The 15114-nt window shown below is 38.6% G+C and overlaps 1 protein-coding gene across 1 annotated transcript in view; it reads right to left on the minus strand.

Annotated features, from left to right (window-relative positions):
- MEIKIN (meiotic kinetochore factor) overlaps positions 1-9034 on the minus strand; it is a 126872-nt gene extending 117838 nt beyond the window's left edge. Inside the window, exons 1-4 of the mRNA XM_068534869.1 lie at positions 8916-9034; positions 8682-8762; positions 8193-8280; positions 6119-6179 (exon numbers count right to left, since the gene is read on the minus strand). Coding sequence (XP_068390970.1) covers positions 6119-6179; positions 8193-8280; positions 8682-8762; positions 8916-9034 — 349 coding nt within the window. The remainder of the gene's footprint in view (positions 1-6118; positions 6180-8192; positions 8281-8681; positions 8763-8915) is intronic.
- Positions 9035-15114: the final 6080 nt, after the last annotated feature.

Here is a 15114-nt window from a genome sequence, read left to right on the forward strand (position 1 = left end):
TAAAGTTGACAATTGTTTCCTACCTGGCCACCTCCTCCAGCCACCAGTGCAACACTTAAATTGACTGACTCAAGCTACCATCCTTCTTCACCTCTTCAGACGTCAGAGGTAAGTTATGCCTCTAAGTATCTTTTGCTTCCCCTATTTCAGCTGCCCTAGAGTGTCCTTCCCTGTCCTTGCTACTTTTTACTTTTCTCACTCTGTCTTCATCTTTCTCACCGACATGTTGCTACATCTCTCGTGCCTTCCACCTCTCAAAATTCCATGAATACCACTCGCAGGAGAGCTAACCCTTCCACCAAACCCAGAACTCAAGCCAGGCTTGGAAATTAGGAAAGCCCTGTACTCACCATCTAGGTAGTTTGGTAGAGAAAAGAATAAACAAATGTTCCTGATTATAACAGTAGAAAGTTGTTTCTGGTGTCACAAGTTAGAAATGTAAATGCACTTAAAATTACATTTATATCAAATTATACCATACATTTTAAAAAGTCAAATAGTTCTACAAGGCTTTTATCAAAAACCTCTTGTTTCATAACCCCCATCATAATGAAACAACTGTTTTCAACCCTATTAACTCTATTGTTTCTTTTAATATCTTCCTCTATATTTTTAAATTAAATGTATTCAATGATTCTATCATTATGACTGCTTAAATATATTTAGAGCTGAGCCATGTACTATGAGCTATATTATTTATATCACCTTTTTGCTACAAGTTTTTGTTTTTCCTTTGAGTTATTGATAACCTAATTTTTAATTAGTTTTCTAAGTACCCATTTCATCCCAACTTTTTGCAAAAGTGTAAATTTCCTCTCAACAATTTTTTTTAAATGCCAGGTTATCTATCAGTTCTTTTTCTTTTCTTTTCTTTCCTTCCTTCCTCCTTCCCTGCCTCTCTCTCTCTCCTCCTCTTTCCTTCTTTTTTTTCTCTTTTTTAAAAAAATATTGCTACTGGAGATCTCAATACACTTGCTCAAATTTGGACTGGTTATCCTCTAGACATGCTGCACACATGTCTTCCCGGGATTTCCCTTTACCATGATCCTAAGAAATTCTTTCACATATTTTATGTATTAGAGCCTCTGACTTCTGGATCTCATGATTTCTTCTTTATTGATTTACTTTCTGGTTTTGCTGGACTATCTTCTTCATTTCTTGAGAAAAGGTGCATGGAAGACCTGTCTAAAAAATTTCTTTATACTATCTTCACACTTGAGTGATTGTTTAGCTGAGTACAGAATTCTAGACCAGTATATTTTAAAAACTGATTGCATTTTTTAGTGTTTGACAGATTTAAACCTCACTGCTCCATGTTCCCCTTCTGCCCCATATCTGTACAAGCTGATAAGCCCTGGTGCTCCATCTTCTGGCAACACCAGCAAGTTAAAACCTCACCCCAGCCCCACCCTCTAACCACCTAAAAACCCCAACACAGTCTCCTTTCCCTGCTCTCTCATTTTCAGTCCTGCTCAGGAGACACCCTCCTCTCTAGAAGGCTTCATTATATCAGTAATAAACCTTTCCATACCCTCCTGGTATGTGAGTGGCATCATTAACCTTGAAATTGGAAACAAATTTTGAGTGGGAATCTATCCTGTCTCTGGAAAACTGAAGGATTTCTCTCTTTATCCTGAGGATTTTTAAATTACATAACGTTGTGCCTTGGTGTGGGTCTTTTTCATTCATTGTGATGGGCAGTGGGTGCGCTCTTTCAATATGTACACTCATAACCATTTTTAATTCCAGAAAAATTTCTAGTTTTATGTGTTTAATAATTCCCTTTCCGTTTACTTTATAATATCTGGAACTACTATTTTTCAGATGTTAGAATGCCTAGACTTAGCTTATAATTATTTTTCTTTTTAAAATAGCAGCTTTATTGAAAACAATTCATATTCCATAAATCCCAATCTTTTAAAGTATACAATTCGGTGGTTTTTTAGTATACTCATAGAGTTGGGTCACCACTATTTCTATCTTTTATCTTCTCTTTAATGTCTGTTCAACTTTTGGAATATTTCCTTAAATTCATCACCCAATCCTTCATAGAATGTTTTCCTAATTCCATGTTACTATTTTTTAAGAATTCTTTTTGTTCTCTGAATGCTCCTTTTTATAGTAGCCTGCACTTGTTTCATGGACACACTTTTTCATCATCCTGAGGATAATAATGAAAATATAGCTTAGAAGTTTTTTTCTTTGCATTGTCTGTGTCCTTCAAGTTTCTTTTTATTTGGTATCTAACTTTTATTTTAAATATTTTCTTTAAATGCCTGGTAATTCTTGAATGTTTAAGAATGAGGCACTAGGACTCCCCTGGTGGCACAGTGGTTAAGAATCTGCCTGCCAATGCAGGGGACATGGGTTTGAGCCCTGGTCCGGGAAGGTCCCACATGCCGCGTAGTAATTAAGCCTGTGCGCCACAACTACTGAGCCTGCGCTCTAGAGCCTGCGAGCCACAACAACTGAGCCTGCATGCCACAACTACTGAAGCCCGCATGCCTAGAGCCAGTGCTCCGCAACGAGAAGCTACCAGAATGAGAAGCTCGCGCACCGCAAGGAAAAGTAGCCCCCGCTCGCCGCCAAGTAGAGAAAGCCCGTGCGCAGCCACAAAGACCCAATGCAGCCAAAAATAAATAAATAAATAAATATTTAAAAAAAAAAAAAAAGAATGAGGCAACTAAATAGCAGTTGGAAACTCTGGATTCATAAGTGGGGTTTAGGAAGTAGTGGGCTTTACTGAAGGGTATTTGGACACGGACCAGGTCATTACTGCCAGAAAATAGGTCTTTTCCAAAAGAGGAATCCTCCAGTCCCTTAAATGGGGTGTATTTTCCTGAGTGGGGTAAGGAGTCTGGGGTAAGTAAACAGACTTTAGTTATTTCCCTTCCCTCCTCCTCCCACCACCTCCCACTGCTAGTTTTCAATACAGCACCCCTGCCCTCAGCAGTACTGAGCATCCCTGTGTCCAGACCCTTTGCTTCAATGTCTCTGGACTGCCATGGTGGGAAAAAGAGTAGCTGCCTGGCTACATAGTGTTGGGGAAGGGATCACAGCATCTAATTGCTACTTTTAAAGATTTCCAAAAATCCTATTTTCAACATTAACTCTACCTATTCCTTCAGGAGTATGTGATGCCTCTAATTTCTGAAACTTCAGCCTGCCTCAGTTTGCTTCTTGGTTTGTTCTAGGTATCTAGGTTTCAGCCTTTTTTTTTTTTTGTCTGTCTGTTAGGCCTATTATAATTTATTCATCTACCTTCCAGATTCCAAACTTTTGCTGATTATCTCTTGTCAGCTGAGGTCTCTTTTTCTCTATGTTGTGGATTCATGCCTTTTTTAATGCCTTTATTGGTATTTTAGTGAGGTTTCAGAAGGGAGAAGTAAACGTATATGTTCAATCCTCCATATTAAATACGAAATCCTGAGTTAATTTTAATCATATTGCAAAATTACTAGATTCCAAGACAGAATTAAAACAATTAATTATATGTTAAATAGAATTCTGTGGGCTGCTCAAAACCTAACCATTTATATTTTATTATAGTATAAAGTATTCTAGGTCTCAAATATCAATCAACAAATGAACTCAGAATACAACCAGTTTGTTAATTAGAGACAGTCTATTTTCTATTTCCGCATACCTTTCACACGTCAATTTGATAAAGCTAGTAACCAAGGACATTTATCATATATTTAAACTACAATTTTAAAAAATACTGATTATGGTAAAATTGTTTATTTCCTCTAAACAGAGTAGAAAACTCATTCAACAAGCATTTCAAACTATTTTCTGTCCCAAGAGTGGAATAGGAAGATAAAAGGTAGTGCTTATTTTCAATAGCTTTAGGGCCTAGAGGAACAAAAACAATTATACTGCTGTCCTGAGTCCTATGGCAGTGCCATAGAATTACCGGGATAGAACAACTCATCTAAAAAGAGAGAACAGCAGTCAGGAGAGGCTTCCCAGTAGAGACAGCACCTGAATCTATTTTTGAAGAACTAGCAGAAGTTAACCAGGCAAAGAGGGGAGAAGAAGGAGGGAAAAGCATTTGCTGAGTACCTCCCATGTTCTTTTGCACTATATTTTAAGAAAATTCCTCTATTCTATTTTCTAGCTAGCTAATTTAATCTTCAGCTGAATACATCTCAATATTAGGTTAATTTATTGTTCTAAAATTTGATGATATTTTTAGTTTCCAGGGACTAAAATTTTTTTTTATAGCAGCCTGTTATATTATGGATTCAACGGCCTCTTGTCTCTAAAGAGATATTTAAAGTTTTCTACCATTTCCCTCAGGTGTTAATTCTTTTGTTTGTTGCATTTGTGGCCTCTCTTCCATGGCACTGATTTTCTTCAAAGATTTGACTGTTTCTGATTGTCTGTTCATATCTCTATTTGAGAATCTGTTTGTATGGCACAGAGTATAAATTCTGAAACAACAACCTACCTCTGGAGATTTTAGAAGAGTGATGAGACTTTCTTGGAACTTACAGTCTAGGCGGGGATGTCCTCCTGTATTTTCCAGGTATTGTAGGTTACATGGGGACACTGCCCTATTTGGCTAGTATCCACATTGGAAGTCTCTTATATCAGAATTCCCACTTCAGAGAGCCATAATGTATCTTTTTCCTGGGCTTAACAACCATAAGCATAATCTATATTTTTAACTTTTTTGCCCCTCTGCTCTGTGTGTGGCAATCTGGAGTTACTTCAGACTCCCTTCTGCTTCTCACTCCAGCTCCAACATTGACCCTAAGGAGCCAAAGTGAAGACTTAGTTCACTTTGCTTGGCAGTAATTCCTAGGGTTTTGACCTGGCAGCAGGCACTGGGAGCTGCCAGTGTTTCCAATGTAAGAAGGGGATGAGAAGGGAGACAGGTCACACAGTGCCAGAATGTAGTGCTTAACCCACCACCTTGACAACTCCTTCAGGGTCCCATCTATTACAGTGTTTTGCATTTATTGACCAAGTGTTTTGAGTTAAGTGTGTCTCCAGAGCTATTCTTACCTCTGCAGTGGTTTTTCTCTGCTCTTCATATATTCATCAGCCGGATCTCATCTGTTTTTAAGAATTCCTCAGTATTTCTGGTGTGGTAATGGCATCCTTTCTTGTTTTCAAAAATAACTTCAATTACACCAAACTTCTATCAGTAGCCCTCCATATCCAACTGCCTATTTGACATTACTACTACTAAGATGTCTATCTTAAACACACCCATAACTTAATATATTAAAAAGAGAATTTATGATCTTTCCCTCAAACAAGGTTTTTTCAGTGAATGCTACCACCTTATACTCAGTTATGCAAGCCAGAAACACGTGTCATCCATCCATCCACGTGTCATACCTCCATCTTCTTCACTCTTCATTTGCCAAATTCTGTCAATTTCATTTCCTACAACAGCCATAAGATACGCCCACTTCCTTCCATTTCCAATGTCATCCCATAGTACAAAGAGCCATCATTCCTCCCCTTAACTACTGCAATAGCCTCCCAACTGGTCTATTTACATCTACTCCTACTTTTTTCATTACTGTAGCTAATACGTTCATATCATTCCCTATTTAAAAAACTTCAGCGGCTTCTGCTGCTCCAAAGGTAAACATCAGTATCTTTGGCATGGCCTATAAGGCTATGCAAAGCCTCAGTCTGTCCAACCTTGTCTTATTATCACACTTCCTCGTCTCTACTTTAGCTACACTGGCCTTCCTTCAGTTCACTGAACACAAAATGCTCAGTCCCACGTTAGGGTCTTTGCACATGCTGTTCCCTCTGCCTGGATTTCTCTTTATTCACCTCTCTTTATAGTTAAGCTCTTTTCTTCAGATCTCAATTAAATTGCCATTCCCTCATGGAAGTTTTCCCTAATCTCTTCAACTAAATTCAGTTACACTCAAGTTAACCTCACTTTTGTAGCACTTATCGCAATTATAATTTACTGGTGTGTGCTTGAAGGCTTTGAGGATGAAGTCTACAGCACAGGCCAAAGGATTCAACTTGGACCAGGAGAAAGACATCTCTTCCACTGAGATGGGAAGATAAGGCAGAGATACAAATGGATGCTTATGTTTGTAAGAAAGCAAGTTGAAGAAGTTCACATTGCCAGTCTTACCTGATACTCGTTCACTATTTGATAAACTACTATCAACCTGGAGGTCATCTGTCACTGACTCCTATATGAAATAAGAATTAAAGATATAACACAAATTATGAGATGGAATATTTTTATATTATAATATTATAACACATTGATTTGGTTATTTTGAAAATGCAAAACTAATATCAACTTTGTATATCAGTTTCATATGTAATACATTCTTTCAGCTTATTGATACAGATGTAGTTTGATATTTAATATTAAATCTTAAAATATAATATTATGGACATATCTAGGGAGTCAACAATATACTAGTCAACTAACTATTGTGGGATAAACCAGCAACTAGAAAATGAAGATGAATATTTTCTGATACCCTAAGTAGGAAAGAATTTTTTCCCTCTAAATATGAAAGCAAAATAGATCAAAAGAAAATGATTGATAAATAAGTCTAAAATACCAAAAATAAAATTAAAGGCAAACAAATGTGGAAATATTTGTAACATGTGTGTGTAAAACTATCTTCAATATATAATGAATAAGTATTTCACCAAAAAATCACACAGATGGCCAATAAAATGAGAAAAAATATCAACTTTACTAGCATTCAAAGAAATGGAAAGTAAAACAACATGCTACTTGTCATCTATCAAATATCTATCTACCTATCGATAGGTAGATAGATAGATATTTTAAGTTTCAGATAAGATGGTGCCAACTGGCCAACATGAATCAAAACTTTAAATATAATCCAACCCTTGACCCACTGCAACGTATTTGTCTTAGGATAACAATCTGAGGTACACACAAAAAATTTCTGTGGTAGGATATCTACTGATATCTAAAACAGCAAAACCTTAGAAACAATCTCAATCCCCCAACCACAGAAAAATAGTTATACAAATTACAGTATACCTATGTATAAGACAAAGCACTATGCAGACACTAAAAACCATATTTTTGAAGATTACTTAATGTTAGAGGAATTTACACAATAAGATAATTTGTAAAATAATTTTTTAAAGGCACAGAAAAAAAGGAATGGAAGGAAAAATACAAAACTTAAAAGAAACTGCTTAAACGTTTTTTTGCATAGTCTGAATAATCTATTAGGGACACAACACTGTTAAAATCTCGGGAAAAGCCTTTTTAAAAAAAATGCCTTTAGGGCTTCCCTGGTGGCGCAGTGGTTGAGAATCTGCCTGCCAATGCAGGGGGCACGGGTTCGAGCCCTGGTCTGGGAAGATCCCACATGCCGCGGAGCAACTGGGCCCATGAGCCACAACTACTGAGCCTGCGCGTCTGGAGCCTGTGCTCCACAACGAGAGGCCGCGATGGTGAGAGGCCCGCGCACCACGATGAAGAGTGGCCCCCACTTGCCGCAACTAGAGAAAGCCCTCGCACAGAAACGAAGACCCAACACAGCCATAAATAAATAAAATTTTAAAAACAAACAAACAAAAAACAAAAAAACAAAAACTTAAAAAAAAATGCCTTTTATTAAAACTGCCCTCCCCCAAAAAACATGTCAAAGAGAAATATGCAAGCCAAAATGCTGGATTGTGACTATCCAATTTAATGCTAATGTCAGATGAGTCACAAGCAATTTTTAAAATCTGAGTTTCTCCAAACTACTGCTACACATCTTTAAAATACTGTACAGAATCCACATTAAATACAGTAGATCAGGAAGTTATATAATATTCTAATGATGATGAATCCTCTAACTGTTAATGCAAAGTCAGATGAGGAAACATGAAAATGGCTTTGAAATGTTTAAGTGCTACCAAACATTAGAGAATTACTAAGAAACACTTTATATCTGTCACACAGAAAATTAGCCGGTAATGAATATTTCTTAAATTTTTGTCAAAGGAAAGAAAAAACAAAAATGCATGGCTATGAGTCTACCAGAATCATTAATTCAAGGCCCTGTCTAAAGATACATCATCAATGTTTATAAAAACACTAGAAAGCTATGTAGTCTCTATAGAACAAAGACCATATTATACTTTCATCCGGAGGTACATCAGGTACCACTGGTCTCTACCTTAAGCTTATCCAAGGACCATAGGAGAAACATACATACACTCAATGGAGCAATCTTCTCATCCTGGGCTTCTTCACTAGTGCTATTTTCATGCAGGCTTTTCTCTCCTGTACCTCTTAACTGAGTGCTAACAAACAAACAACACAATTAGTTTGCACCGTCTGGACTTGGCTCTCCACGTCCCTGATCACTATTCACACTGTTATAATCTGAAAAGCTCTGTGGGGACATAATTAACAAGAAGTAAGGAACACAGCAGGTGAATTGTATCAATAACCAATTGATGCCACGAATGCTTTCCCGGAGGTTTTCTCTCACTTGCTTTTAGGCAACTTGGTAAAACTTCCTTTTTTTTTTTTACTATATCTCTTTCCTAAGTCAAATTTCTGGCTCTGTGTTCGGAGAACAGTGAAATCAGAACACACTATTTTCTTCACTGACTCTTAGAATGAGAGACTATTAGGAGAAAATCAGGATTGAAATTTTGAGGTGGCCAGAGGCATGGGGCTGTTACTCGTGGATACGCACCTCCGTGGCCCAGAGCTGCTACCTCCCAGCCGACTCCGCTCTGATTTCTCCGTGATTCTCTGCAAACCGCGCGTTTTGCCACTTCTTTTCAGGCCTAAGAGAGGGTGACACGCTTCAGGGCAAAAGCCTTGGAGGCCTGCCCGCGGGCCTCGGAGCTCCCTGGGGCTGAGGCCCAGCCCACCCCGCGTCCCACTCCGTAGGCCAGCCCCGCGGCGCTTACAGTGGGCAGAGAGCTTCCGCCCGGGCCCTAACGGGTCCTCCGCCTTAGCCGGGGCACCTAGATCTGGCGTTGGGGTTAGGTTGAGCCTATGGCCAGCCCGCTTTTTGCGGGTATAGACCCGTAGTGACCACATTGCCACCCCACCGCCAGGCCTCGGAGGGCTCTTGGCCCTCGATGGCCTGTCTCGTCTTCTTCCTGAGGAACCGAGCTGCGCCGGAGGGAACCAGCGTCCAGGCCTGGCCGGCGGGGCAGTCCAAGAGGAATGAAAGAGGTGAGAAGAAAACAACAAGCCCACAGCGCCGACCCCCACGCTGGTCTGGAAACCGCCTCACTCCCGCCTTTTTATCTCCGAGGAGTCGCGCGGTGGCTTCTGGGAAGACACAGTGAAGTGGCGGCGCCCCGCCCTCCTGAGGCGCAGCGCCAGGGAACTTGGTGGTGGACGGGGGGCCTGGACCTCCCTCGCCTCGTGTTGAAGGGAAAATTAATGGAAAAAGACTTTTCCTCGTCCAGGAGGTTGTTCTTTTGCTTTTCATTTTCTCATTAGTCTGATGGGCCCAACACCTGGTACTGATGCCTGTGGGCCGCTCTCCTTAGCAACGTTACCAGGAAGGCCATGGTAATGGAGTTTGAAGTCTCTAAGCACATGGAGTCTAGCTGGGGGTCAGCTTGACTCAGTGCAGGAAGGTCAGAGAGGAATGAAAGCACGTTATGGTAACGGGGAGTGTCCTGAGCAATCAACTTCAGTCCGTGGGGCCGCCAATTTACTCGGGGCGGGGGCGGGGCATGGTACTTGAGAGTCTAACCAGGCATTAGAAGAGCTTAGGTTCCAGGAGGTTTCTTCTCAGGGACAAGCAGAATCCCTTAGCCCCTGCCTAGAAGCTACCTCCTGGACATCTCTGGGCAGCCTTGTGGTTAAGGTAGTGAGTTCCACAAGGGATGCCCTCCTAGTGCCCTGAGGCTCAGCTCTTTTGCTCTGCCCAAAGGGAGTAACATAGGAATGACCATTCATTCTCTCCATACACCCAGGTTGAACCATCTGGCTGCATCTGATAAACATATTGTGCATATCATAACCATCTTCTTATTTTAAAAAATGTCATTTCACAACATTAAAAAATGCTGTTTGTACAGATGAAATTAGAAAAACACAAAGACTTTTTCTGTGATGCTCCAATATTGTGTGTAAATATAGCACACATATAGCCACAATATTTTCATAATAAAATCACTGAATTTTTTATTCAAAATCTGCTCATAGAAAGTCATTTATTAATAATTAAAACTTAATCACTAATTAATCATTAAACTTAACTTTGTAAAGAACAGAGGGGTAGGCATTCTTACCTGATTAGATATAGTGCTTTGAGTCACTGAATCACTACTTACTTAGCACCTTACTCTGTGTTAGGCATTGTGGTAGGTCCTGGGGATACAGAAGTGAATTAGAAATGGTTCTTCAATCAAGGATCTCACAATTTTGTTGCAGTATAAAGCAATTATCATATTTCAACATCTTCTCTTTAGTCACATCCATAATATGCTGACAGGCAGTCTCTAGTTTACAAGCCAGGTCTCCAGGCTCCCTTCTCGCCCTTTGGAGAATGTTGTGAAAAAAAAACTTGGAGTTCTTAAATGACCTTTGGGAGGTATAGATCCTGGGATGCCCTAGACTTAGAAATGGAAGAAACACTGAAAAAGGAAAACAGCTTAAAGCAAAAGTTGATCTGCCCTTTGGTGGCCCTATTCTCTAGAACTGTCTCTATACTGAATTACATTCACTGAAGTGCCATCAAGTAAAGGTCTATGGGAGTTAATGCCTAGGGTTTCAAAACTGGAAATAACCTTTGGTGTGATTTCTTGAGCCAAAAGAGTCCTTAGAGATGATCTTGCTGTCCCCTCAATTCGAAGCTGAGCAAACCACAACGTAGGAGGCTCCTTATGACAGGTGGTTGACCTACGTGGCATGGATCTCCTGACATTTGGCTAGTGTGCTTGCCATGCTCCCATTCCTCCTAACACATGGCTGGGAAAGGGATGGGGGGAACAAGGAAAAGAGCTCGAGGCCCTAAGTAGCAAGGGGAGGGGAAGGGACTACATACAGACTTGCAATTTAAAGTTTCACATACCCAGCCTATAAAAGGGGAATGAAATGTGTCCCCTACAAAAGGGTGAGGTAGGGCAGAGATATCTCAACTCAATCATCTGTCTCCCTCCACTCCGTCCTCAAATACACAAATGCCAGTGCAAGCATTCAGCCATGAGTGTTAAATTGAACATCTTCCATTTCCCTGTTGTATTGCTTCCATATCTACACTCAGAATTCTGCTTTCAATGTTTCAGTTCAGTCGTGTGATGGTTTTGACTAGATTGGAACAGTCATGGAGATGCTAACTTCCATGGGAAAAGAAAATCCAAATTTTTAAGAGATTTCTGAAGAAAGCTTTTGGGAAAACAGCCAGTTCATGGGTTTAGGATTCCCTGGAGCCCAGAGGAAATCTTTCTGAATACCGTTTTCTTATCGAGTGACTCCCCCACCCCCCAGCCCCAAGAGGCTTCATTTGTGGTACCATCCATAGGCTTTAGGGTCCAACTGAAAATCGGCTTATTTTTGCTTAGTTGACAGGATTGGAAAAAAAATAACAGTGATAGATGAAAAGTATCTTTAGGTACTGCAGTCCTAATGCTATGCAACATATGTAAAAGGGCCAAGGGGATTTTCATTCAATAGACATTTCTTGAGCATCCACTATGGGCCAGACCTTCTGCAACCCCAGGCAACTCACAGTCTTAGTGAGAGTGGGGCAAAGGGACAATCAACCATGCAACCATGTGGGAAGCTTCTTAGAGAAAAGCATAGTTGAACTGAGTTTTAAGATATGAATGATAGGAATTAGGGCGATTAAAGGAAAGGGTATTCTATGAAAAGGGGACCTAAAAGCATGATGCTTTTAGGGCACTGCAAAAAGTAGTTGGTATGATTGGAGCCAAGACTCTATGGAGGAAGGGCCGGAGAAGAGATGCTGGGCCTTGTGTGCTGAACCAGGGAGTCTGAACTTTATCCTAGAAACTGTGGAGTATTAAGCAGGAGAGTGGCAAGACCAGATTTTCAATTTAGAAAGATCCCCCTGACTGAAATGTGGATGGTGAAATTTGAGGAAGCTGGGGTGGAAACAGGAAGACTAATTTTAAAAGCAGTGTAATATTCCAGACAAGAGACGAGAGTGGCCCCAACTACACTAAAAGCTGTGAAAATAGAGAGGAGTAGATGGTAGCAAATATATGGCAGAATCTGCACAATTTAGACATGGCAGAATGTGCAATGTTAAGAAAGTGTACCGCTGTGTATGGGTAAAAGACATTATGGAAATACTGTTTAAGGACCATCATGATGGAAAATTTGAATACAATTTTTTGTTCTTTTAAAAATATAAAAATGAAGTAAATCCAGGACACATTTGGTAATAGCATATGTGCAAGGAAAAGGATAGCTTCTCTGGGGGGGCCATAAGTCTTTAGAGTTTGGGGACCCTTATAGAGGACGTAGAGTATGCTGACTAGTGATATAGCTTGATACAGTGTTTACCATAAGCACTATGATCTATGATCACCAAATATACTAACATCAGGGGGTTATGCTAAACAAATATTATAAAATAGTAATTATAAGCAACTTTGAGAAACAAAAAATCTTTATTTTTTACAAATGTTTTCATAAATGCATTTTATATTTGATATGCATGCTACTATAACAAAGCAACTAAAAATATAATTACAGTTAAAATACTTTTATGCATATTTAAAAGGTAATTTTTTAATCTCAATTTTTAAAAACTGAAAGTAGAATAAGCAGTTCTTGAAAAAATATCCATTGCCCTCCATGCAATTTTTGCAATGACTTAACAAGGAAAATAAAAATAACCAGTCAAATGAATGTTTAAAAGCCACTGTCACCTCATGAAAACCTTTTGTTTGGGACCAAGTTTAGAAATGCTTGTGTTCCAGGTAGTATATATCTATTGCCTCTGGGTTATAACCATTCATGTGTTCTAACTGAAGAGTTTCTCATTAGGGCTTTGTCCTCACTTGAATGCTAATTCCATTCTTACTGCAGTTAACTGTAGATTCACAGAAAGGACTGTGTAGCATACTTGAGAGAAAATTCAGACTACCAGGATCATTTTTTCTTTTCATGTATATGCTTCCTTAAAATAGAAATAGGCAAGAAAATACAGCAACTTAGCTCATATAGTTTATCAATTTTATATATGATTTTTCATTCTTTTTTTCCTGAGATATGAAGCAAGTTTGTAAGTGGTCTGTTTTCATGCAAAAATACATTTTTCCATTCTTTACATTCATTTCATAGTATTTTGTATTCTAAGTAACTATATCACATTTGTGCTTTATACATTTGGAAACTAAAGAATAATTCATTCCCTTTACTGCAGAAAAATAAAAGATCAGAGGTTCTTTGATGGGTAATATAATCAAATTAAGTGCTGACTTCAAGTTGCTAAAACATTACCTGACTATAAAAATTGCAGTGAAAAATCCTATTTTTTCTCATGCTGCACAGTTTTACCTAAATTTAGAACGAAAGGTTGACTTGCTCATGTGAGGGAGACTAGGTATGTTTATTCCTTAGACTCCTGAGTTCGTGAGTTCCTAATATGTGAAGCTAGGCCTGCACATACCTGGTCAGTTTCCTCTCTCAACTGGAGGAGAATCACAATACAAAGATGTCTTTTATGGCAAAAGGAAAAAAAAATTGGTGTATACTCTATTTTATATCTTTATAGACAAAAAGATTAGTTTGTAAAATGTAAGAATTACTAACACATTTAAATGAGAGATAAAAGGCCAAACATTTAAGAACATGTTTATGTTAAGTAATTGATCTCCGTTGTACCTCTAGACTTAAATCGGATCTGATGTCCACTATGAATGTAAATGTCTTAAGTATATAGCCTTTTTCTACATTGGTTAAAGAGAAATACAAACTTTTCCTCCTCAAAATAAAGTTGGGAAATCTGAAGCAAGGATTTTTTTCCGTTAACACATATTGTTTCATTTCTCCTTTATTAAAGAATTCAGTAGAGTTAAACAGAGGAAAAAATAAATGTACATGCAATATATTTAGGGCCCACTGTTTACTTTTCTCAGCACATCTGCCAGAACCTATTTATATGCCCAAGTGTGATGATTTTCACACGGATCAGGAAGGCGAATAGAAACATAAGATCTTTAAAGTGAGAAAGAGAAGAAATCTTAACTTATCCATAATCAGTTATCTCTAACTATTATTAGGTATAAATGTAATCAAAATAAATTTTAAATTATTTGCTTATAATTTCATTGTCTAAAATCCTTTGGAAACAAAGACAAATATGAAATTTAGTTGAGCGGAAGGACGATGGGAAAGAGGTTCATTTTCCTCAAGATGTGAAGCTACTTGCCTTTAAAATAGTACGAATATCCAATTCAGGTAATGATTTTCTCTTTTAATTAGTCAAATATATATTAAATATACAAAAATTAATGCTATGTATAATAGATGTGGCCTTGGACATTTTTAGTATTTGTTTATTTAGAAATGCCTTTAAAAATTAATGTGCACAGAACTAGGTCATCTACTAAAAGTCAAATCTATAAGTGCAAGTAGTGGGACTGCAGAGAGAATCCAGCAAAGGAATATGTAAAAGATTGGATAAATACATCAAATGAAGCTGTGGTCGTCCACTTTTGTGAAGACTGAAATATAAGTGTATAATCACTGGTGCAGATTCATCTAGTAAGCCTGTGTGATTATGCAGTTTCTAACCGACAGCATTTATTGACAGTTTGGATTTGCTCCAGGGGAAAGGAGCTTCTGGACTGTGAATACTGCCCCCATCTCTGCTTTCAGAGTCCTGTCTCTACAGAAGAAAACACTTTCCTAGGGACAGTTTCTTCTGTAGATGCAGTCTGTAGCTTGGAACTTAATTGCTGTCCATGCTGGGCTTTAATTATATGACATTGTTGGCACCCAGGTGCAAGAAGTATTTAAACACATAATGCCAAGAAAGGAGGTTTTCATGGGTAAGCTTAGAAGGGTTTAGAGATTCTATGCATGAAATTATTTCCCAAGGAGATATTTATCTATGATGGACGTAAATAGTTTTCTAGGGGTATTTTGAAGAGGTTCTTCAAACTTATGTCATTGAAAAATTATTT

Source organism: Eschrichtius robustus, chromosome 2, assembly GCF_028021215.1.
Source record: "Eschrichtius robustus isolate mEscRob2 chromosome 2, mEscRob2.pri, whole genome shotgun sequence".
Taxonomy (NCBI): domain Eukaryota; kingdom Metazoa; phylum Chordata; class Mammalia; order Artiodactyla; family Eschrichtiidae; genus Eschrichtius; species Eschrichtius robustus.